Source organism: Wolffia australiana, chromosome 13 (assembly GCF_029677425.1).
Source record: "Wolffia australiana isolate 7733 chromosome 13, ASM2967742v1".
Classification (NCBI taxonomy): domain Eukaryota; kingdom Viridiplantae; phylum Streptophyta; class Magnoliopsida; order Alismatales; family Araceae; genus Wolffia; species Wolffia australiana.
The window spans coordinates 14212492-14235949 of NC_135847.1; the positions used below are offsets into that span (position 1 = coordinate 14212492).

A 23458-nucleotide genomic window follows, 5' to 3' on the forward strand; every position below is an offset into this window, starting at 1 on the left:
AATGAGAGAGAAAAAGAGACTGTGAGAGACAGAAATAGAGAGAGAGAGAGAGAGAGACAGCGTGTCGTTTAGGGGGGATGCTTAACCGGGAAAACCGGAAACCGGACGTAAAAATTAGAAAAAAGAAAGAAAGCCGAGGACACGAACAAATAATATCTAAATTTAGACCCCCAAAAAATAAATAAAAAAACGCGGCCTCAAAAATTTAAAAATTACAAAAAGGTGGGCCCCCGACAGCCAGTGCCAAGCTGGCCACCGGGCTAACAGCCTATGCCTAGGCCCCACCACCCCTCTCTCTGTACCGTTACTCTCCCTCTCCCCCCTATATAAACCCCTCCTCGACCCGTCTCTTCTCTGTCCCCTATTCTTTCTGCACTATTCCCCCCCCCCTCTCTCTTCTTCTTCTTCTTCCTATTCCCATGGCAGCGGCGGAGGAGGCGGAGGTGGTGGCGGCGACGAAGATCAAGGTTAAGGGAGAAGATTCAGAGACGAAGATCGAGGTTAAGGGAGAAGAGGCGGAGAAGAAGATCGAGGTTAAAGGAGAAGATTCAGAGACGAAGATCGAGGTTAAGAGAGAAGACTCAGAATCGAAGATCGAGGTTAAAGGAGAAGACGCGGAGAAGAAGATCGAGCTTAAGGGAGAAGATTCGCAGAAGAAGATCGAGGTTAAAGGAGAAGATTCGGAGAAGAAGATCGAGGTTAAGGGAGAAGATTCGGAGACGAAGATCGAGGTTAAGGGAGAAGAGGCGGAGACGAAAATCGAGGTTAAAGGAGAAGAGGCGGAGACGAAGATCGAGGTTAAGGAGGAAGAGGCGGAGACGAAGAACGACGCGGCGGCCGTCGGGCCTTCCGCCTCTTTCAAAGAGGAAAGCAACGTCGTCGCCGACCTAGAAGATCCGGAGAAGAAGGCGCTCGTCGAGCTGCGGAAGCTCGTAGAAGAGGCTATCGCGAAGAACGAGTTCTCGAAGCCCCCTCCGAAGGAAGAGGCCGCGGAGAAGGTCCCCGATGGATCTGCTCCTTCTCTGGAGATCAATCTTTGGGGAGTGCCTTTGCTTGCCGACGACAGAACCGACACCGTTCTCCTCAAGTTCTTGAGAGCGCGAGATTTCAAGGTGAAGGACGCGTTCGAGATGATCAGAAGCACCGTGATCTGGAGGGAGGAGTTTGGAATCGAGAAGCTTTTGGAAGAGGATCTCGGCTTGCAGGAGCTCGAGAAGGTGGTGTTCATGAGCGGCAACGACAGGGAAGGACACCCCGTCTGCTACAACGTCTACGGCGAGTTCCAGGACAAGGATTTGTATCAGAACGCCTTCTCCGATGAAGAAAAGAGGAAGAAGTTCTTGCAATGGAGGATCTTGTTCTTGGAGAAGGGCATACGCCAGCTTCTGGACTTCAGCTCCGGCGGGGTTTGTTCTATGGTTCAGGTCACCGATCTGAAGAACTCTCCCACTCTTTTGAAGAAGGACGTCCGCCATGCCACCCAACAAGCCGTCGACCTTCTTCAGGACAACTACCCTGAATTCGTCGCCAAGAAGGTGCTCTCCTCCTCTTTTCTCTCTCTAGCCTCTTCTTCTTATTTTCTATGATATTACCAGGTTTTCATCAACGTGCCATGGTGGTACCTCGCCTACCACCGGATGATCAGCCCATTTCTAACTCAAAGAACCAAGAGCAAGTTCGTCTTCGCCAGCCCTGCCAAATCAGCCGAGACCCTCTTCAAGTCCGTAAAACTTCTTCTTCTTCTTTTTCTTCTTGCTGTTGAAGGACAACATCATGCTTAAATATGAAAAGTATCTGCGTAAAGATGAACTAAAGATGAAAAGTAGCAGCGCAGTTGGTAAGCGCTTGAATCTAACATATTATTGTCTGTGTAGGGTAGTGTTTAAGAACAACATCCTGCTTAAAGATGAAAAGTATCAGCTATAGCTTTTAGCACAGTTGGTAAGCGCTTGAATCTAACATATTATGATCTGGGTTACGCTCAGATACATCGCACCAGAGCAAGTTCCGGTCCAATTCGGAGGACTCGGCAAGGAAAACGACTCTGATTTTAGCGCCGCTCACGCCGTCACCGAGATCACCGTCAAGCCTTCGTCCAAGCACGCCATCGACGTCTCGCTGCCGCACGTGGGATCTGTTCTCAATTGGGAGCTGCGAGTTCTCGGCAGGGAGGTCAGCTATGGCGTGGAGTTCGTCCCCAGCGCCGAGGACAGCTACACGATGATCATACAGAAGACGAGGAAGTACGTCGCCGCCGCCGACGAGCCCTTCGTCAAGGGCAGCTTCAGAGTTAGCGAGCCGGGCAAGGCCGTGATCACCGTGGACAACTCTAGCTCGCGGAAGAAGAAGCTTCTCTACAGATATAAAATCTCCGAGGGAAGGGAGTGATCTTTATTTTTGTTTTTATTGAACTATTTTTATTTTTATGGGATGTGTGATTCTTTATGTGCCATTTGATGCGTTCTTTATTCTGTAAAACATGTGATATCTGTTGTCTTCTCTGATCATCACGTCAGCTGGTGTGCAAGAGTCGGAGGACTTGTTATTTTTCTATGGGGGATCGTCGCTGTCAGTCTGTGGTGTCCCAAAGATTGCGTCTTTTCGCTGTATCGTAGCTGGCGAAAATGAGAGAGTAAAAAAGAGGATGGCGTGTGAGATAGAGAGAGTAAAAGAAGATAGCGCGTGTGCGATAGAGAGAGAAAGAGAGGAAGAGACAGATCAAAAGAAAGGGTGAGAGAGTAAAAGAAGGTAGGGTGTGGGAGATAGAGAGGGAAAGAGAGGAAGAGACAATCAAAAGAAAAAGAGAGAGGGAGAAAGCAGGAGAAGATAGAGATAGAGATAGAGAGAAACTGGGGAAGGGAGAGAGAAAGCAGAAGAAGATAGAGTGAGTGAGGTAGAGAGAGAGAGCGGGAGAGAGAAAGCAGAAGAAGATAGGGTGAGAGAGATAGAGAGAGAGAGAGAGCGGGAGAGAGAAAGCAGAAGAAGATAGAGTGAGTGAGGTAGTGAAATAGAGAGATAGATAGAGAGCAAAATAAGATAGAGTGAAATAGAGAGATAGAGAGAGATATAGCAAAAAAAGATAGAGTGAGTGAGATAGAGAGATAGGGAGAGCAAAAGAATGTACAGAGAGAGAAATGTGAGATGGAGAGAGCAAAGGAATATAGAGAGAGCAAAAGAAGATAGAGAGAGTGAGATAGAGAGATAGAGAGAGCAACAGAAGATAGAGAGAGTGAGGTAGAGAGAGCAAATGAAGATAGAGATATAGAGAGATATAGCAAAAAGAGATAGAGTGAGTGAGATAGAGAGATAGAGAGAGCAAAAGAATATAGAGAGAGTGAGGTAGAGAGAGCAAAAGAAGATAGAGATATAGAGAGATATAGCAAAAAATAGATAGAGTGAGTGAGATAGAGAGATAGAGATAGAGAGAGCAACAGAAGATAGAGAGAGTGAGGTAGAGAGAGCAAAAGAAGATAGAGAGAGTGAAATAGAGAGATAGAGAGAGATATAGCAAAAAAAGATAGAGTGAGTGAGATAGAGAGATAGAGAGAGCAAAAGAATGTACAGATAGTGAGATGGACAGAGCAAAAGAATATGAGAGAGTGAGATAGAGAGAGCAAAAGAAGATAGAGAGAGTGAGATAGAGAGATAGAGAGAGCAACAGAAGATAGAGAGAGGGAGGTAGAGAGAGCAATAGAAGATAGAGTGAGATAGAGAGATAGAGAGAGCAAAAGAATGTACAGAGAGTGAGATGGAGAGAGCAAAAGAATATAGAGAGAGAGTGAGATAGAGAGAGCAAAAGAATATAGAGAGAGTGAGATAGAGAGAGCAAAAGAAGATAGAGAGAGTGAGATAGAGAGAATGAGGTAGAGAGAGCAAAAGAAGATAGAGAGAGTGAGATAGAGATATAGAGAGATAGAGAGAGCAAAAGAAGATAGAGAGAGTGAGATTTCGAGGGCAAAAGAAGATAGAGAGAGTGAGATAGAGAGAGCAAAAGAAGATAAGAGAGATCACTCCACTTTATCTCTTTGGACAGAGAAGGCGAATGAGAGGAGAGAGTTAAAGGCGAGATAGATAGAGAGAGAGCGCGCAACTCTATCCCCTTGGAACGAGACGTCGAATGAGAGCGAGAGTGAGAGAGGATAGAATGGGAGAATGAAACGCGAGATAAGAGAGAAAGAGAATGAAAGCATTGATATGAGAGAGAGGATAGAGAGAGAATCAAAGGCGAGACAAGAAAGGGTGTAGAGAGAGAGAGGATAGAGAGAGAGAGAATGGAAGGTGAGATAAGAGAGAGAGAGAGAGAGACGAGTCGACGCGGCCCCCAAGGCGTCACAATGGCCTGTCCCTTTCCCCACCCGAGTCCTCTCTTCCCCCCAACGGTTACTTTGCTCCCTTTGGACGGAGAAAGATCCTCTCTCTCTCTCTCTCTCTCTCTCTCTCTCTCTCTCTCTCTCTCTAAACCTTCTCTATACGTGTCTCCGTATCTCGCCCCAGCTTTGTCTCCAGCTTTCCTCCTCTGACTCTTCCTTTCCCGTTAGATTTGTCTCCATCTTCCGTCCATTCTCTCTCCTCCGTTTCTCTCTCTCCATATATATATCTTTACTTTCTATTTCTCCCACTTGTCTCTCTCTCTCTCTCTCCCTCTCTTTCTCTAGATGGGCCTCTCGATCTTTCACCTATTCTATTTCTTTTCTTCCCTCTTTCTATCTCTCTCCCTACATGGGTCTCTCAATGTTTCACCCTTTTTGTGTCTCTGCTTCCATCTCTCTCTCTCTCTCTCTCTCTCTCTCTCTCTCTCTCTCTCTCTCTCTCTCTCTCTCTCTCTCTCTCTCTCGCTCTCTCTCTCTCTCTCTCTCTCTCTCTCTCTCTCTCTCTCTCTCTCTCTCTCTCTCTCTCTCTCTCTCTCTCTCTCTCTCTCTCTCTCTCTCTCTCTCTCTCTCTCTCTCTCTCTCTTTCTCTCTCTCTTTAAGTTCTATAATTCTATTTCTCTTAATTGTCTCTCTCTCCCTCTCTTTAATTTCTATTTCTCCTAATTATCTCTCTCCCTCTCTTTAATTTCTATTTCTCCTAATTGTCTCTCTCCCTCACTTTGATTTCTATTTCTCTTAATTGTCACTCTCCCTCTCTTTAATTTCTATTTCTCTTAATTGTGACTCTCCCTCTCTTTAATTTCTATTTCTCTCACTTCTCTCCCTTTCTTTCACTACATGGTTCTCCCAATGTTTCACCCTATTCGTTTCTCTTCTTCCATTACTCTCTCTCTCTCTTTCTCTTTAATTTCTATTTCTCTTCTCTCTCTCCCTACATGGGTCTCTCAATATTTCACCCTTTTTATTTCTCTTCTTCCATTTCTCTCTCTTTACGGAACGGGACTGACCACGGACTTGTCATGATGACGAAACCCGGACGAATGGATTACTGAACAGAAGTCCGTTCAGTCCTGTTCTGCCAATCCAACATCATCATCCGTTTAAGTCCAACAACTCTATCTTCTTCCATCTCTCTCTCTCTCTCTCTCTCTCTCTCTCTCTCTCTCTCTCTCTCTCTCTCTCTTCTTTCTTTCTCTCCCTACATGGGTCTCTCAATGTTTCGTCCTTTATGTTTCTCTTCTTCCATTTGTCTCTCTCTCTCTCTCTCTCCCCTCTTTCTATCTCTCTCCCTACATGGGTCTCTCAATGTTTCACCTTTTTTGTTTCTCTTCTTCCCTTTGTCTCTCTCTCTCTCCCCTCTTTCTATCTCTCTCCCTACATGGGTCTCTCAATGTTTCACCCTTTATGTTTCTCTTCTTCCATTTCTCTCTCTCTCTCTCCCCTCTTTCTATCTCTCTCCCTACATGGGTCTCTCAATGTTTCACCTTTTTTGTTTCTCTTCTTCCATTTGTCTCTCTCTCTCTCCCCTCTTTCTATCTCTCTCCCTACATGGGTCTCTCAATGTTTCACCCTTTATGTTTCTCTTCTTCCATTTCTCTCTCTCTCTCTTCAAGTTCTATTTCTCTTAATTGTTTCTCCCTCCCTCTCTTTAAGTTCTATTTCTCTTAATTGTCTCTCTCTCCCTCTCTTTAAGTTCTATTTCTCTTAATTGTCTCTCCCTCCCTCTCTTTAATTTCTATTTCTCTCACTCTCTCTCTCCCTCTCTTTTTCTACATGGGTCTCTCAATGTTTCACCCTTTTTGTTTCTCTTCTTCCATTCCTCTCTCTCTCTCCCCTCTTTCTATCTCTCTCCCTACATGGGTCTCTCAATGTTTCACCCTTTTTGTTTCTCTTCTTCCATTCCTCTCTCTCTCTCTTTAATTTATATTTCTCTTGTCTCTCTCAACCTCTTTTTCCTTACAGGGGTCTTACAATATTTTACCCTCTTTGTTTCTCTTCTTCCATCTCTCTCTCTCTCTCTCTCTACTTGCTATTTCTCTCAATTATCTCTCTCCTTCCCTCTCTTTCCTTATATGGGTCTCACAATATTTTACCCTCTTTGTTTCTTTTCTTCCATCTCTCTCTCTCTCTCTCTACTTGCTATTTCTCTCAATTGTTTCTCTCCCTCCCTCTCTTTCCCTACGTGGGTCTCTCAATATTTTACCCTCTTTGTTTCTCTCTCTCTCTCTACTTGCTATTTCTCTCAATTGTTTCTGTCCCTCCCTCTCTTTCCCTTCGTGGGTCTCTCAATATTTTACCCTCTTTGTTTTTCTTCCGTTTCTCTCTCTCCACCTGGGCCTGCTACATCGCCCCCACATTAAATTTCTAACCAGATAAAGAATTCCCGAAATCGACACGCGTCCATCCACGCGTCAGAAGAATAACACGCGTCGATAATCATCCATCTCCTCCCTCAGACTCCAAACAATCCAAAGCCACGTTCTTTCTTCGAGTTCGATCTCTTCCTTTCACCGATAGAGAAGAAACCAGCGATGATGAACGCGCTGGCCATGGCCCTCGTCGCCCTCTCCCTCTCCGCCGCCGGGCTCTGGTCGCCGCCGCCGGCGAAGATCCACGCCACCGCCGGCGCGCCGCCCATCCGAGAAGGCCACCGTCTGATCATCGTCGAGTACGAACGCGAGTCCCCCCAGCCGTCCGATCGCCCCTCCTCTCTCGAAAGCCTCTCCGCCGCCGTCGAAGAAGCCAAGGAGATGGCTTCGGAGCTCCTCCCCCGCCCCGTCTCCGACGCTAAGGAAAAACCCACCGCCAAGGACGTTATCTGCGACGCCTTCGGAGCCTGCAAAGACAAAGTTTCCGAGATCTTCTCCCACTCTAAGGAGAAAGCGGAGGAGAAGGTTTCAGAGATCGTCTCCCGCTCAAAGGAGAAGGAGGAGAAGGCTAAGGAGTTGGGCAAAGAGAAGGTTTCAGAGATCTTCTCCCGATCCAAGGAGAAGGCTAAGGAATTGGGCGAGAACGTCACCGCCGTGGCGGCGGAGGCGCGGCGGGGCGTCGTCGGGCTCGCGCGGCGGGGCGTTGAGCTGGTGCGCGGCGCGCCGGCGGCGGAGGTAGCGGCGGTGGCGCACGTGGCGGCGTTCGCCACTGCCTACGGTACCTGCGTGTGGGTCTCCTTTGTGTCTAGCCAGGTGCTCGCCGGCGCCGTCTCTCGCCACCAATTTGGAGTTCTCCAGAGCAAGCTCTATCCAGTTTACTTCCGGGCCATGGCCTACGCCGTTGCCGTTGCCGCCGTCGCTGCTGACCGAGCCTCGTCGCAGTACCTCCTCTTCGCTGCGCTTGGGCTCGTCCTCGTCAACCTTCTCCTCCTGGAGCCCAAGGCCACCAAGGTAGTGTATGTCTTATCAAATAGGGTTTAGGGTTCAGGGTTTAGACCAATTTTGGATTTCTGTGCAATTTGTTTAGTAGTTTATTAATGTGTGTTAGGGAAAGTATGATAGGTAGAGCTAAAAGTTAGTGAGTCTACTCAGATAGCGTCTAGGGTTTAGGGTGGGTTGGAGACAACCCACTTTAATGAGATTCTAGGATCCCTTTTGCTATAACCCATAACTTTTAATATATTGATAATATAAATGAATAATCAGAGCTGGGGTTGTTGAGAGTTCTAGTCCCATCAATAACCTACTTTAATCAGAAGAGGTAGTAGGGTAGGGGATTGATGAAGTCAACATCCTGTCTATTTTGCAGGGTTGAATGTTTAAGAGTATGTTGGTGCTGCATGCAGGTTATGTTCAAGAAGATGAAGATGGAGAAAGAAGAAGGGAGGGGGAGGGACATGGCGGAGGAGACGACGACATCGGCGATGGCAGCGGGGGAGTTTGGGGTAGCGAGGACAACGACGACTACGACAACGATGCAAGAGACCATGGCCGGCATAGAGGCGGCCAAGAAGCGAATCGGAGAGCTGGACGCGAGACTCAGAAGCCTCAACACTTACTCTTCCTTCTTCAACATTCTCTCACTCATGGCGCTCTCCTGGCACCTGGTCTGCCTCGCTCGACGTATACAGAGTAGCTGTGAGCCTGATGGAGCACGTTAAGCCCGCAGGTACATAATCCTACTGCCTTCCTCCTTTCCTTCTCTTCTTTCTCTATCTTGTACAATCCTGCATATAGTTCTGACTTTAATGTAAGTATTTCCTAATGTTAGTTGCTTTTGGAAAATGGATAATGTTAATTGGGCCGAAACGGCCCAGCCCAGATCAGTTTCTATCGATTGTATCTGCACGTGGCAAAATCTGGGCCGCGCCTTTCGTCGACCGAGATGTTCGCTTCACATCGAATAAGGTCAACATATTTCGAGTCAAAGTCGAACTGGATCTGCCAGGTGGATGCGCTGACTACTACAAGGCTTTTAACTATTGCGTTGGATATCGGGGGAAATCTTGACCGTCGATTGACGATCCGACGGATTGGAGCGACCGCCCTGCTTGGAAGACCGACGACCGGTCCGCTGTCGGCCCACACGGTATTGGACCAGGGAAAGGGCCCGCTGAAAATCGTGGTCGTCCATTTCGTCCGATCCAACAAACCCAACAGATCGAGTCCGTCCCTGCCACGTCAGCCTAGAAGATTTTGTTACTTTTTTTTTCTTTTTTCTCCCCTGTTGTAACCGTCTCCTCGCAAAGTCTTTTAACGGTCAGGCGAATCCGTCCGTCAACTACAGATTGGACGGTCCAGATTGTCCCCCCTGCGTGGAGGATTTTCCCCGGCAACGTCACTCTCCTTAAACGCTCAGCAAGAAACCCCTCCTTCTATGTATATTGTGTTTAAGCCCAATTAGTGAAAACCTGGAGAGGGCTCAATAGAGAGTATAAGCACAAATTAAGTTGAAATGAAGGTTGAAGAGGTGTGCTGGAGTGGGGTCCACGTCGGGGCAGGTCTACTTCTACCTCTTACCGTTGTTGTCTTGCTTACGATGTTTCTGATCGGGGGGAAAGAGTTTTCTTCGTGATCGGAGGGCCCGCGGGGGAGGAAGATCGTCGAAGAGATCGTAATCTGTTGCTGAAATAAGAGGGTTGATTGTCGAGATCTGGTGTTGTTGTTGGCGCTGAGGTTGTGATGGCTCTCTAATTTTTTGAAATTTTGAATCTGAGCGATGGGGAGTCTTTGTCTGATCACTGTTCTGATCTTGAGGTTTTTGTCCTGGAATTTCGGGCGGTCTGCCTTCGGTCGTTTCATGTGAGAGGGAATTCTGCGCATTAGGGAAGGATGCGAGGATTTTAGTTGGTTTTTTCTCTCCTGGGATTAGGGTATACGGTTTTTGTGGGAATTTCTTTTTCTTTACAGGGTGGATTTTTTTTTTTGGAAAAATGGTCTTGTTTTCTGGGTGCTTTGTTCACTGTTCAGCTCTCGAGGTTTTGTCGGGGAATTCAGCGTGTTCTCCCTTCGGTCGTTTATTGTGAAAGGGAATTCTGCGCATTAGGGCTGGGTGCGATGATTTTAGATAGCTTTTTCTCTCCTGAGATTGGGGAATACGGTTTTTGTGGGAATTTCCTCTTCTTTACAGGGTGGATATTTTTTTTTGGAAAAATGTTCTTGTTTTCTGGGTGCTTTGTTCACTGTTCTGCTCTAGAGGTTTTGGCGGGGAATTTAGAGCCGTCTACTTCGGTCGTTTGTTGTGAGAGGGAATTCTGCGCGTTAGGGCTGGATGCGAGGACTCTAAAGTAGTTTTTTTCACTCGTGGGATTAGGCTATACGATTGTATGGGAATTTCTTTTCTTTAATGGTGGATTTTTAAACCTTTTTTTGGAAAAATAATATTGTTTTCCTAGTCTCACGGTATAATCACGATCTTGAAACCCTTTTACATCCTTCTACGCTGGTTCTCCTGGAAGAGGTTTTGTAACTCTTCTGTTCTCCATAGCTCCAATTGCAAGTTTTGTCCGCGGCATCCGAGCTTCGTCAGCAGTGTTAATTACTTAGAATATATTTGCCCAATGAGACTCCATATTATAATACTTCCGTCTATCTTCCTTTATCGTTCGATTTATATCCGTATTATTGCTAGAGGGGCTTTATCTCTTCGTTTATTTTCTATCTATAATGAAATAGTGCGTTGGTGAATCATTGCCCACGAATTTTTAGGCTCAATTTTTTGATGTCCAAGCATACGTCTTGGGTTCTCTATGATATTCCTTTTAATTCCCTGATTCCTCGGTTTTATTGTCTTTTTGGCTATTTGTTCTCAATTCCGACGTTCCAATGTTTCGCAGACGATTTCAGGACTGTCTCGATGCTGCGTCCTTGAAACACAGTTCCAAGGCCTCGATTCCTAGAGGTTCCTTGAGGATAAGGGAGAAATATCATGCCCAATTCATGTCTGGAGGTGGAAGGAGAGACCCACGAATTCAAAGGTTGCACTATTTGCTTTTTCATGCCAAGATGACTTTGATTTCGACTTCTTGAATCCTGGTCTAATCGGTCGTTGTTCTTTGTGTCACTTCAGGAACTTTTTCATCTGATGCAGATGAAGTTTCAGGGTAAGCGTTGACCCCCTTGAGAGTACATCATTCATTTTATTTATTTATTTTAAGATCCGATAGTTATTTCTGGGGCATGCTCATAATAGGATACGTATGAAAATGAGAACTCATCTATTTGAACATCGAACTTTATAAAGACTGTATTTTAAAAATAACTTGTGTACTGAACGCATGTCTACTGGGCAGCGTGACTGCAGAGGAAGCTCCGAATATAGTTGAAGAGAAAAGCTCAATCAATGCTTTGAACCATCATGAAGTGCCAAATGATGATGAATCGCGTGTTAATGGGGATTACATGACAGGATCTGACGGTTATGCCTCTGAAATTGAGAAAAATACCTACAGAAATGATGCTTTGGATGACACTGCTAGCTCTCCGTACACTGGTGGCTGGTCACGGCTTTCAACAATTGAAGTTAACCCTAAAATCTGGGTGCCCCCTGAACCTGAAGATGGGGAAGATGAAGTGGCTTTAAGTGTCGCAAACAATGACGATGATGATGATGATTGCTACGACGGGATAAAGTGGGCCCAACCAAGTTCCTTGAGCGGTTTTGATGATGGACTTGGTACATATGATCATTACAAGGAAGAACGTCAGAAAGCAATGATGGAAGCAATGAATGGTCAACTTAAGTCCCTCGTTAATCAATTTCTGGCATCAGAAGGAATCTCTTTTTCCACGCAGTTACCTGAAGGGAACTGGTTAGACATTGTTTCTTCTGTATCTTGGGATGCTGCAATGCTTATCAAACCAGACGTTCATGAAGGGAGGGCTATGGATCCAGGGTTTTATGTGAAAGTGAAGTGCATTGCTTCTGGCCGCCCTGATCAAAGGTAAGAGAAAATAACCATTGAACGAGAAATTGAATGAACTCCATTCTATTGATTATTAACTCAATTTTGGTGAACAGTGAAGTGATCAAGGGATTGGTGTTTAAGAAAAACACTGCACACAAGCACATGCCGACAAAAATCCCCAACCCTAGGTTACTGCTCTTTCAGGGGGTCCTGGGACAGGACGCAGCCGGTCTGTCATCATTTAGTTCGATGGACCAGGTAGATTCTCAATAATTCAGTTTTAATTCTACTTTCTCAAACAAGAATATGCCTTCATTGTTATAAGTGTCATGAATAAACAGGAGGGGGATTTTTTGAAGTCGGCATCTGAGATGGTCCATTCATGCAGTCCGAACATTGTTCTGGTGGAGAAGACTGTCTCCCGTGACATACAGGAATATTTTTTGAAAAAGGGGATCACATTGGTCCTTGACATGAAGCTTCATCGCTTAGAAAAGATCGCTCGCTGTACCGGATCACTCATCATTTCATCGTCTGGAGTTCCGTTGAAATCCCAACTGAGACAATGCGATGATTTCCGGGTCGAAAAATTTGTGGAGGAACACAACTACCACGGGGAAAAGGGAAGGATCCCAAGTAAAACTTTAATGTTCTTTGAGGGCTGTCCGAAGCCACTTGGATGCACAGTACGTATTATCATTTTTTACTTGAAATAGTGATAATTTTTTAGAATTTAGGCATTCTTCTGTATTCATCTTTCTTATTAATTGCAGATTCTGCTGAGAGGAGGGCCTAGTGATGTGTTGAAGAAGCTGAAACGGGTAGTACATTATACAGTATTTGCGGCATATCATTTGATCCTGGAAACTTCATATTTCATGGATCAGAGGGCGGTTCTAACCAAAGACCAAAACCTTGAAATTGTCTACGACACTGCTGCTGGTTCCCCTTATCTGAGTCATGAATTAGATGCTGGTAGCTCCTACCCTTCGATTTCTGATGAGGACTCATCCCATGGAATTTATGATATTTCTGGGATTAAGAGAAATGGTAAAGTTTCGGAGGAAGAATTTCATGATTCCAATGGGTTTGATTCTTCTTCTCAAGGGTCAAAGGGAAGGGAAACACTTAATGTCTCTCCATCATCCGAGATGCTTGATGCAGGAATCAATGAAAATACGGATGCTGATCTTGTGGATTCAGATCACAAGCCTGAAGACAACGTCAACGGAAGTGGGTTAGATTCCAAGAGTATTCTTGTTTTGACTTCCAGCTTGTGCATTCCCAAAGGGATGGTATGCGAGCAAAGCCACCTCTCTCGCATTAAGTATTACGGGAGTTCAGACATATCACTTGGGCGATATCTCCAAGATACTTTACTGAAACATTCTTGTTCGGTGTGCAACGAACCACCTGATGCCCATGTTCACAGCTACACTCATCAGACTGGAAGACTTATTGCTCGGGTGAAACGATTGCCTCATCAGCAGCGTTTGTCTGGAGAGGGAGAGGGGAGGATTTGGATGTGGACTCGCTGCTTGAAGTGCGAGCACAAGTGCGGGGTTCCAGAATCTTCAAGAAGGGTGGTTATGTCAGCTGCCGCTCAGAGTCTCTCTTTTGGCAAGTTCTTGGAGCTCAGTTTCTCTGCTCACTCTGCTTCCAAAAGGATCTCCAAATGCGGGCATTCACTGCAGAGGGATTGCCTTCGCTTCTTTGGGTATATTCTATGCGCAAAATTTTTCATCTCTCGTTGAAATGATTAATTGAATGATGATCAACAGGGTGGGACAGCTGGTGGTCATGTTCATGTTCTCCCCTATTGATATCTACACGGCTTGCGAGCCTCCCTCTGTCTTGGATTTTACTTCCCATAACAGAGATGATTGGCTCAAGAGGGTGGCAAGAGAGGTGTGTAACTAGAAATGTTTTACCAAATTGTACTACTAGAAATAAATATCTTTAATAACTTTATATTTTTTGCTGTACAGTTCTTGAGGAAGGCAGAACTTCTATTCTCTGATATCGGGAGAACACTGGAGAAGATTAAACCTGAGTTCTTGAAGCAATACAAGAGATTGCCCAGTCCGTTGAAGGAATTCTGGGAAGTCGAAGAGCTGTGGAACCAAGAAAAATCAGAAATCGAGGTTCAAAATCGGAAACGTTTAATAATTCTTCTTGGGCTATTTACATTCTGAAGCTTGTTTTGATTGTGCAGGCTCCCTTGATGAAATACCTCCAGAACAGCGACCAGCAGCCTCCAGAATCTGTAGAAAACATGATAGATTTGCCGTTTTTGGAGTGGAAGCTTCTTCTTGAGCTATACGCCTGGGACCAGAGGATTGATTCCCTTCTTTCTTCTGCGCTCAAAGTGGCTACAACATTGCCAGAGTCTCCTGAAAATGACGGTGCCATAGAAAAAACGACGCTGGCAGAAGAAGATGGTCAAATCAGCACACCTGACACCGTCCCAGAGTTCAATGCTGCCGACTCACACATTGAAGATGACTCCCCGGCTGCCCAAGTTGAAGAGCCTGAGATCAATGCCGACCTGTCAGATTGTCAACGCCAACCTAGATTCCTAGAATCCTGGCTCTGGGTGGCCTCAGGAATCCGAAATGCGTACATGGACGAGATCCAAAAACCATTCCGTCGGTTTGACTTCATCCGCAGCTACTCCCCAGTGCATCTCTCGCCAGCATTGGTCAACCACGAGAGTCAATGGGTGCACCTCCCCGTAATGCCAGATGGCGCCATCATCTCTGTCTCCGAGGACGAGGTCTCCAGCCTCATTGCTTACGCACTGGCAGTGCTTCAGAGTCAACCTCCAAGCTCAGACGAGAAGCCAGAGTCCCGCTGGAGCTCCGTCGATAGTGGGTTTGGACTCCGCTCTGAATCCTCATTCCACCTCTCGTCTTTTGGATCCTTGGAGGTGGAGCCGATGCGGACAGCGTCATTCTCTTCCTTCTCATCAGAAGACACAGTGGCATCGGCACCTGCAGATGCTTCCGGTGACCACCCAGCAGCAGAGAGTCTGCACCCAGTGGTCAATGTTGGTGGCACTGGCGAATGCTCGGTGTTCTGTGTCCATGCGAAGCAGTTTCAGGACTTACGGAAGCGATGCTGCCCATCAGAGGTGGCATATCTGTCATCCCTCAGCCGTTGCAAGAAGTGGGATGCGCAGGGTGGGAAGAGCAATGCCTTCTTCGCCAAGACCCTCGACGACAGGTTCATCATCAAGCAGATCAAGAAGCGGGAGCTTGAGTCCTTCCTCAAGTTTGCCCCGGACTACTTCAAGTATGTCTCCCACTCTCTCTCCTCTGGCAACCAAACCTGCCTCGCCAAGATCCTCGGCATCTATCGGGTAAACGCGATGTTCCATGCCTCTCTCTAGAGTTCATGCTTTGTTTCTTTTCAGATGAATTGACTTTATAACATGAACTTTCATCTGAATTGACTTCATAATATGAATCTTCATCTCTACTCTGCTCCGAAAGTCTCTCAACTCGTAAACCCATGCCTTTGCTGAGTAATATTCACCTGAATCTTGATTCAGTTCGTAGCATTTTGATTCATTTACTTTGAAATATGAAGTCTGACTTCTTCTCTAATGAATCTTTTCTGTTAAAAAATTTCTTTCACTTTGTAATGGGCTCATGCTCCTGATGCGATGGTATTTTTGGCTGATTAATGTTGTTGGTTGTGTTGCGTGCAGGTTAAGCTGGTGAGGAATGGGAAGGAGATGAAGACGGATCTTATGGTGATGGAGAATTTGCTGTATGGGAGGGAGATTTCAAAGGTGTATGATCTGAAAGGCGCTGTCTTTTCGCGGTATGTTACCAACACATCGAATCCAAGCGCCGTCTTTCTGGATCAGAACTTTGTCCACGACATGGGGTTCGACCCGTTTTACCTCAGCGGCAAGAGCAAGCGCCACCTCCAGCGGGCTATCTGGAATGACACGTCCTTCCTAACTGTGAGCAATTATCTCTCTCTCTGCTGTTACCCTCTTCTTCCACTCAAGTCTCCATATCTGTTCTTTGCAATGTCTCTTTTCTCTGTTTCACATTGTCGTCGTCTTCCCCTTAATCTCCTTTTTGTTGTCTCTTGAATTCCTTCATACCCTGCTCTCTTTTTCTCTCTCCTCGCTCCATCTGTCTCTGTCATCACCCTCTCTGTCTCTCTCTTTCGCTCTCTTTATCATCAGTCTCTCTCATCACCCTCTCTCTCTCACTCTCTATCATCACCATATGTGTCTCTCTATCATCACCCTCTCTGTCTCTCTCTCTCTCTCTCTTGTTCTCTTTATCATCACTCTCTCTTATCACCCTCTCTCTTTCACTCTCTATCATCACCATATGTGTCTCTCTATCATCACCCTCTCTGTCTCTCTCTTTTTCTCTTTATCATCACCCTCTCTCTCTCACTCTCTATCATCACCATGTGTGTCTCTCTATCATCACCGTCTCTCTCTCGCTCTCTTGTTCTCTTTATCATCACCCTCTCTCTCTCGCTCTCTTGTTCTCTTTATCATCAGTCTCTCTCATCACCCTCTCTCTCTCACTCTCTATCATCACCATGCGTGTCTCTCTATCATCACCCTCTGTTTCTCTCTCTTTCTCGTTCTCTCTATCATCACCATATGTCTCTCTCTCTCTTTCTCCTTCTCTCTATCATCACCCTCTCTGTCTCTCTCTCTCTCTCTTTCTCGTTCTCTCCATCATCACCATATTTCTCTCTCTCTCTCTCTCTTTCTCGTTGTCTCGATCATCACCATATCTCTCTCTCTCGTTCTCTCTATCATGACCATATGTCTCTCTCTCTCTTTCTCATTCTCTCTATCATCACCCTCTCTGTCTCTCTCTCTCTCTCTATCATCACTCTCTCTCTTCATCTGTCTCTCTCTCATCACCCTCTCTCTCTTGTCCTCTATCATCACCATATGTCTCTCTCTATCATCATCCTCTCTCTCACTTGTGCTGTCTCTCTGTCATCACCCTCTCACTATCTCTCTCCCTCTCTGTCATCACCCTCTCACAATCTCTCTCCCTCTCTCTGTCATCACCCTCTCACTATCTTTCTCTCCCTCTCTCTGTCATCACCCTCTCACTATCTCTCTCTCCCTCTCTCTGTCATCGCCCTCTTCTTTCTCTCGAATCTCTACATCTCTTCTTTCCACTTTCTCTTTTCTCTTTCTTTTCTTCGTCGTCTTTCCCTATCTATCTTGCATTCCTCACACTATTTCCTCTCTCTCCTGAAGTCCGCTCACTCTTTTTTCTCTCTCTGCCAAGCATCTATTCTCTCCTCTCTACTTCTGGCCGCTGTCTTTCATGTTTTTCCATCTCTCTCGCTCTCTCTTGTATCCCCTGTCCTCTCAGATGTACCTTCTCTCCTTTTTCTTTCTTCTACTAGACTTTCCTTTCTCTGTTGTCTCCCCTCATATTTGTCCTCTGTTTTCTCTCACTATCTGCTTTATCCTCCTCTCTTAGCTTTATCTGATTTTCGTTCTCCCATCTCTAGTTTCTTATTTTGTTGGTTTTTCCCATTCTATCTTCTCCCCCCCCCCCTTATTCTCTTTCCATTCTTTGTTTTCTCTACATCACCCTCTTTTAGCCTCTACTTTCCTTGGCGACACTTTATTTTCTGTCCAGTGCGTCTCTCCTCTTTCCTCTATATGGGTGCCCTTGGTCTCTATTTCTGATTTCTCTCTCCATCGTATCTTCTTCCTCTTCCATTCTCTTCCATCCTTTTCTTCTTCCCCTCCCCTCCTCCCCCTTCACTCTCTCTATCCATTTTATCTTCTTCCTCTTCCACCCTTTCCTTCTTTCCCGTCCCTCTTTCTCTCTCTTTCTCTCTCTCTCTCTCTCTCCCTCCCTCCCTCTCTATCCATTTTATCTTCTTCCTCTTCCACCCTTTCCTTCTTTCCTTTTCCCTCTCTCTCTCTCTCTCCCCCTCTCTCTATCCATTTTATCTTCTTCCTCTTCCACCCTTTCCTTCTTTCCCTCCCCTCTTTCTCTCTCTCTCTCTCCCCCTCCCTCTCTATCCATTTTATCTTCTTCCTCTTCCACCCTTTCCTTCTTTCCCGTCCCTCTTTCTCTCTCTTTCTCTCTCTCTCTCTCTCCCTCCCTCCCTCTCTCTCCTTTTTCCCTTTTTCCTCTTCCCCCCTTTCCTTCTTTCCTTTTCCCTCTCTCTCTCTCTCTCTCTCCCCCTCTCTCTATCCATTTTATCTTCTTCCTCTTCCACCCTTTCCTTCTTTCCCTCCCCTCTTTCTCTCTCTCTCTCTCCCCCACCCTCTCTTTCCTTTTTTTCTTCTTCCTCTTCCCCCCTTTCCTTTTTTCCCTCCCCTCTTTCTCTCTCTCTCTCTCCCCCTCCCTCTCTATCCATTTTATCTTCTTCCTCTTCCATTCTTTCCTTCTTTCCCTCTCTCTCTCTCTCTCTCTCTCCCCCTCTCTCTATCCATTTTATCTTCTTCCTCTTCCACCCTTTCCTTCTTTCCCTCTCCTCTTTCTCTCTCTCTACCCTTCCCCTCTCTATCCATTTTATCTTCTTCCTCTTCCACCCTTTCCTTCTTTCCTCTCCTCTCTCTCTCTCTCTCTCCCATTCTCTTCCACACTTTCCTTATTTCCCTCCTCTCTCTCTATATATATATATGCCCGTGCGCCTATCAGTCTCTCTCCATCTGTGTCTGTCCATCAATCTATCTATGTCACCATCTCCCTCTGTCCATTAATCTCTGTCACTATCTCTCTCTCCATCCAATAATCTATGTCACTATCTGTCTTGGCGAGACTCCCTACAAATCCATCTACGTCGCCATCTCTCTCGGCGACCTACCCATGTTACCATCTATGTCTCTCTCCGTAAATTCATGGATCTACGGCACAAACATGACAAGGTGGGGTGGTTGCAGTCGATCAACGTGATGGACTACTCGCTTCTGGTGGGGGTGGACGAGCGGCGGGGGGAGATGGTGTTCGGCATGATCGACTATCTGAGACAGTACACATGGGACAAGCAGCTGGAGACGTGGGTCAAGTACTCGCTGGTCGTCCCCAAGAACACTTCTCCCACTGTCATCTCTCCCAAAGACTACAAGAAGCGCTTCCGCAAGTTCATGTCTAAGCACTTCCTCGCCGTCCCCGAGCCCGACTCTTAACGCCGCCACTGGTACATTCCCATACTCTTCTTCTTCTTCTTCTTCTTCTTCTTAATCATCATCATCATCATCATCATCATCATCATCATCATCATCATCATCTTCTTCTTCTTCTTCTTCTTCTTATTCATCATCATCATCATCATCATCATCATTATCATCATCATCTTCTTCTTCTTCTTCCTCTTCTTTTACCCGAAATTTGCGGCTTTTAAGCGAATTTCTGGGGGTAAGTGGCGTCAGTGGCGTACCCAGTGTAGACCAACCCGCGTGTTGTTCTTCTTTTTTTTGTATACTTTACAGAAAAAAACCCATTGTTCTGTTGGCTCCCATCCTCCGTGTATAGACACTTACGAGAGTGGATGATATTTTTTTTGAAATTGGTGGGGCTCTGGTTGTCCAAAGAGAATGCCTTGTTCTTTCTCCATCATCTGATTAATCATTGAGGAGATGATAGAATGAGAGAGATAGAGAGTGGGATAAAAATCATCCAATCAATCATGAGATAGAGAGAGATATATGGAGAGAACCATCATCGAATCAATCATTGAGGGGAGAGAGAGATAGAGATAGAGAGAGAAAGAACCATCACACAATCAATCATTGAGGGGGGAGAAATAGAGAGAGAACTATCATTCAATGGAGAGAGATGGATATAGAGAAAGAACTATCACCCAATCCATCATTCAGGGGAGAGAGATAGATACCGAGAAAGAACTGTCACCCAATCAATCATTCCGGGGAGAGAGAGAGATGTAGAGAGAACTATCATTCAGGGGAGAGATAGATAGATATAGAGAGAAGGGAGATAGAGAGAACTGTCATTCAGGGGGAGAGAGATAGATAGATAGAGAGATAGAGAGAGCTGTTATTCAGGGGAGAGAGAGATAGATAGATAGAGAGATAGCGAGAGATAGAGAGAGCTGTTATTCAAGGGAGAGATAGCTAGATAGAGAGAGATATAGAGAGCTAGATAGAGAGATAGAGAGAGATAGGGAGAGCTGTTATTCAGGAGAGAGATAGCTAGATAGAGAGAGATAGAGAGAGCTGTTATTCAGGGGAGAGATAGCTAGATAGAGAGAGATATAGAGAGCTAGATAGAGATAGAGATAGAGAGAGATATAGAGAGATAGAGAGCTAGATAGATAGAGGGAGAGAGAGAGGGAGGCAAAAGATGGCAGATGTCCGCACGGAATCTCCATTCGTAAGACGCACGGAATGTTTTGTCACAAGGGAGAAGGCGACAACGTGCAGAGGACCATGATATGGAGAAGTACCTTCAGACGTCGAGAAGTAACTCTTAAGTAACTGCGACAAACGTCATCCATGGATGTTAATTCGATGCGGGTAATTGCGGGACAGAGACTTTCTCCGGTGTTGCTACGTAAGTGCACATGATCTTTCTTTGTCTTACATCATCTCTCTAACCCGGTTTCTTGGCGGCTCCATTTTCCTCCATTCCTTCTCTTCCCGCATGTTTCGAGAGAGAGAGAGAGAGTTATATGTAGAGAGAGAGAGAGAGAGTTATATGTAGAGAGAGAGATGGGGATGGAGAGAGAGAGAGAATGAACTGGAGAAGAAGAGAATGGTGGCGAGGAAGCGGGTGGTAGCGGTTGTGGACAGGAGCTCCGGCGCGAAGAACGCGGCTTTGTGGGCTCTAAACCACGTCGTCGGCGCCGGAGATATTGTGACCCTTCTTCACGTTCTCCCTCGTCGAGGGGGCGACGCCGCCCGCAAGGCGAATTCCGACGTCGCCGACTTGCTCGTCGCCCTCTGCAGGTCCATCAGATCCGACGTGAGCTACTCTTCTTCTTCTTCTTCTTCTTCTTCTTCTTCTTTTAGGTTCTTCTTCTTCTTTTAGGTTCTTCTTCGTCTTCTTCTTTTAAATTCTTCTTCTTCTTTATCTTTTAGCGGCTTTTTCTTCTTCTTTTAGGTTCTTCTTCATCTTCTTCTTTTAAATTCTTCTTCTTCATCTTTTAGCGGCTTTTTCTTCTTCTTTTAGGTTCTTCTTCATCTTCTTCTTTTAAATTCTTCTTCTTCATCTTTTAGCGGCCTTTTCTTCTTCTTTTAGGTTCTTCTTCGTCGTCTTCTTTTAAGTTCTTCTTCTTCATCTTTTAGCGGCTTTTTCTTCTTCTTCTTTTCTAAAATTCTTCTTCTTCTTCTTTTAGTGGCTCTTTCTTCTTCTTTTAGGTCCGTCTTCTTCTTCTTTTAAATTATTCTTCTTCCTTTAGCATCTTCTTTTTATTTTTCTTCTAGCTTCTTCTTTTTCTTCTTCTTCTTCTTCTTCCTCTTCCTCTTTCAAATTCTTCTTCTTCTTCTTCCTCTTTTAAATTCTCCTTCTTCTTCTTCTTCTTCTTCTTCTTCTTCTTCTTCTTCTTCTTCTTTTAGATTCTTCTTTTTCCTCTTTAAGTTTCTTCTTCTTCTTCATTTTCATCATCATCATCATCATCATCATCTTCTTCTTCTTCTTCTTCTTCTTCATCTTCATCATCATTATCATCATCATCATCGTCATCTTCTTCTTCTTCTTCTTCATCATCATCATCTTCTTCTTCTAGCTTATTATTCTTGATTTCCTTCTTCTTTGTTGTTCTTCTTCTGGATTCCTCCTCCTCTTCTTCTTCTTGCTTCTTTTGCATTCTTCTCCTTCTCATAGTTTTTATCTCTGTTCTTATTCTTCCTCCTCCTCTTCTTCTTCTTATTGTTGTTTTTCTTCTTCCTCTTATTCGTGTAGCTTCATGTTCTCATTGTTGTTGTTATTGTCCTTGTCCTTCTTTCTATTTTTCTTCTAGCTTCTTCTTATCCTTCCTCTTCCTCCGATTCTTCATTTTTTCTACATCCTCTTCTTCTTCTTCTCGTTCTTATACCTTCATCTTCTTCTCCTAGCTTCTTCATCATCTTCTTCTTCTCCAAGCTTCTTCTTCTTCTTCTGGTTCTTCTACCTTCATCTTCTTCTCCTAGTTTCTTCTTCTTCTTCTTCGCCCCGTCACCTCCTGTCCTTCCCACAGGTCGAGGTAGAAGCTCTAGCCCTCCATGGCCCCAAGCTTAGAACCGTTCTCAACCATATCACCAAGCTCGAAGCCGCCGTTCTAGTTCTCAGCCAGCCCAAGCCCTCATCCTCCTGCTGGTAAACAGACCTCCCCATCTCAATTTGACCTTCTATTCTCTTCTCTTCTCTTCGAGGAATCCCTGAAAAGTCCACAGCTTTGGAGCCGGCGACGACGACGACTTTGTCGAACGCTGCGTCAACGAGGCAGACTGCCTGGCCGTGGCCGTGAGGAAGCGCGGCGGCGGAGTTGGTGGGTACTTCGTCACCACACGTACACAGAAGAACTTTTGGCTTCTGGCCTGAGAGGAATGACATCTCGGCCGTCGCTACGGAGATCTGACGGTGGATAATCGGCGAGAGTACGTCAGCGCCGCCGACTTCCACCTTCCCAGTAATACCACTGTAGCAGAATCTATCATAACTGTCTGACGACACTGTATGTACCACTTTGCGAGAAAATAATGAAGGCGTTCTTCCGCTACAGTTACTCAGTGACCCCCACTCCTGAAGGCGATTGGACCCATTCGACGTAGCCATTATTTTTTGCTTGCAAAGTCCAAGGCCCCTCAACAATTGAATTCTCCATTGGTTATCCATCCCACTTATAGTGCAGTGAGGCGGATGGGACGGTAATTTAGTCTGTGGACTAAAAAATTATTCCGTCCCAGACTTCAGATAACTGACAGGATGAAAAATTATCCGCTGGTCCACGGATGTGATAGTTTCTTCCATGGATAAAATAACCATCCCCTCTCGGACGTCGGGCAGCGGACCAGATAATCATTTAAGGTTTCCGCACCCTGTGAGAGTCATGTATCCGCCTGACAGCTCCAGCTGGAACTAGACACGTTTCCTAATGCACTGCTTCCTCCCGAACGTGCAACGGGATGAGAATGTATTGGACAGGACGGGACGTAGACGAAAATATCAAGGATGTGAACTCTGGATGGGACGATTCGGATGAACTTCTAAAAATTGGGACGTCGGACTGGACAATCTTCGTCCCGTCCCGTCCTTCATCCTTGTCCAGGACGAACCTGCACTATAATCTCACTCATCTATCAGTTTTGTATTCACAGTCAAAACCTGCACTATTCTGTCTCATGGCTTCACTATCCATGCCATTGGAAGCACAAAAATAGCCCTGCTCATGCTAATGCTCTCTTATGCACCTTATGAATATCTACAATGGGGAATCCTCAGTCTAACAACTGTCAGAAAAGGTATTAGGAAAATTAACGGCCAATCCTGATGGTGATTTGCCTTTCAACATCACAGCTCAGTAGTCTCGTCTTAACATCGTAACCCTCTCTTAACGTTGATTATATATTATATTTCCATCATATAATGCACCATGAGGAGAGCCCTATAATTTTTACATTACATAATCATAATGGTTAATACTGGGTTGCTCAACTGGATGCTAAAAAGTTCTAAGATTTTGGTGTTCTATAGTAGCAGTATGGGAGGAGATATTTCTTTAGTGGATCACAAAAATCATGCCTGATTATGAAACATCAATCAAAACAAGACTTACTAAATGGAAACAA

The 23458-nt window shown here is 45.4% G+C and overlaps 4 protein-coding genes across 8 annotated transcripts; all 4 read left to right on the plus strand.

The window, feature by feature from the left end:
- Positions 1–356: 356 nt before the first annotated feature.
- On the plus strand, positions 357–2499 carry LOC144710919 (Sec14p-like phosphatidylinositol transfer family protein). Its single transcript, XM_078584762.1, has 3 exons — positions 357–1535; positions 1596–1720; positions 1986–2499. Exons 1-3 carry the CDS (start codon positions 420–422, stop codon positions 2386–2388), a joined length of 1644 nt encoding a protein of 547 aa, XP_078440888.1. The 5' UTR covers positions 357–419; the 3' UTR covers positions 2389–2499.
- Positions 2500–6808: 4309 nt separating this feature from the next.
- On the plus strand, positions 6809–9214 carry LOC144710995 (uncharacterized). Of its 2 annotated transcripts, XM_078584887.1 has the most exons (3): positions 6809–7750; positions 8146–8468; positions 8571–9214. In XM_078584887.1, exons 1-2 carry the CDS (start codon positions 6902–6904, stop codon positions 8458–8460), a joined length of 1164 nt encoding a protein of 387 aa, XP_078441013.1. In that variant the 5' UTR covers positions 6809–6901; the 3' UTR covers positions 8461–8468; positions 8571–9214. The 2 variants fall into 2 exon arrangements, with proteins under 2 accessions (XP_078441013.1, XP_078441012.1); XM_078584886.1 differs by lacking the exon at positions 8571–9214 and having other exon boundaries at positions 8146–8564.
- A 107-nt stretch (positions 9215–9321) lies between these two features.
- Positions 9322–19239, plus strand: LOC144710994 (putative 1-phosphatidylinositol-3-phosphate 5-kinase FAB1D). 4 transcript variants are annotated; one of them, XM_078584881.1, is made up of 12 exons: positions 9322–9475; positions 10636–10776; positions 10869–10902; positions 11092–11742; positions 11820–11964; positions 12048–12392; positions 12480–13423; positions 13488–13614; positions 13695–13850; positions 13922–15067; positions 15419–15679; positions 18614–19239. In XM_078584881.1, the coding sequence occupies exons 2-12, from the start codon at positions 10728–10730 to the stop codon at positions 18857–18859; spliced, it is 4104 nt and encodes a 1367-aa protein (XP_078441007.1). In that variant the 5' UTR covers positions 9322–9475; positions 10636–10727; the 3' UTR covers positions 18860–19239. The 4 variants fall into 4 exon arrangements, with proteins under 4 accessions (XP_078441007.1, XP_078441009.1, XP_078441008.1 ...); XM_078584883.1 differs by having other exon boundaries at positions 9331–9475; positions 10646–10776; XM_078584882.1 differs by lacking the exon at positions 9322–9475 and adding an exon at positions 9546–9672.
- Positions 19240–20285: 1046 nt separating this feature from the next.
- Positions 20286–22402, plus strand: LOC144710996 (uncharacterized). The gene is made up of 3 exons (XM_078584888.1): positions 20286–20654; positions 21868–21986; positions 22064–22402. Exons 1-3 carry the CDS (start codon positions 20445–20447, stop codon positions 22209–22211), a joined length of 477 nt encoding a protein of 158 aa, XP_078441014.1. The 5' UTR covers positions 20286–20444; the 3' UTR covers positions 22212–22402.
- The last annotated feature ends 1056 nt before the right edge of the window (positions 22403–23458 follow it).

Excerpts from the sequence above, each read along its gene's own strand:
- LOC144710996 (XM_078584888.1), top strand. The coding sequence starts at position 20,445 with ATGGTGGCGAGGAAGCGGGTGGTAGCGGTTGTGGACAGGAGCTCCGGC. Across the intron at positions 20,655-21,867 it reads GCAGGTCCATCAGATCCGAC|GTCGAGGTAGAAGCTCTAGC; the intron begins GTGAGCTACTCT and ends TCCTTCCCACAG. Across the intron at positions 21,987-22,063 it reads AAGCCCTCATCCTCCTGCTG|CTTTGGAGCCGGCGACGACG; the intron begins GTAAACAGACCT and ends AAAAGTCCACAG.
- LOC144710994 (XM_078584881.1), top strand. The coding sequence starts at position 10,728 with ATGCCCAATTCATGTCTGGAGGTGGAAGGAGAGACCCACGAATTCAAA. Across the intron at positions 11,965-12,047 it reads CATTTAGTTCGATGGACCAG|GAGGGGGATTTTTTGAAGTC; the intron begins GTAGATTCTCAA and ends ATGAATAAACAG. Across the intron at positions 13,851-13,921 it reads AAGAAAAATCAGAAATCGAG|GCTCCCTTGATGAAATACCT; the intron begins GTTCAAAATCGG and ends TTGATTGTGCAG.
- LOC144710995 (XM_078584887.1), top strand. The coding sequence starts at position 6,902 with ATGATGAACGCGCTGGCCATGGCCCTCGTCGCCCTCTCCCTCTCCGCC. Across the intron at positions 7,751-8,145 it reads TGGAGCCCAAGGCCACCAAG|GTTATGTTCAAGAAGATGAA; the intron begins GTAGTGTATGTC and ends TGCTGCATGCAG.
- LOC144710919 (XM_078584762.1), top strand. The coding sequence starts at position 420 with ATGGCAGCGGCGGAGGAGGCGGAGGTGGTGGCGGCGACGAAGATCAAG. Across the intron at positions 1,536-1,595 it reads CTGAATTCGTCGCCAAGAAG|GTTTTCATCAACGTGCCATG; the intron begins GTGCTCTCCTCC and ends TGATATTACCAG. Across the intron at positions 1,721-1,985 it reads TCAGCCGAGACCCTCTTCAA|ATACATCGCACCAGAGCAAG; the intron begins GTCCGTAAAACT and ends GGTTACGCTCAG.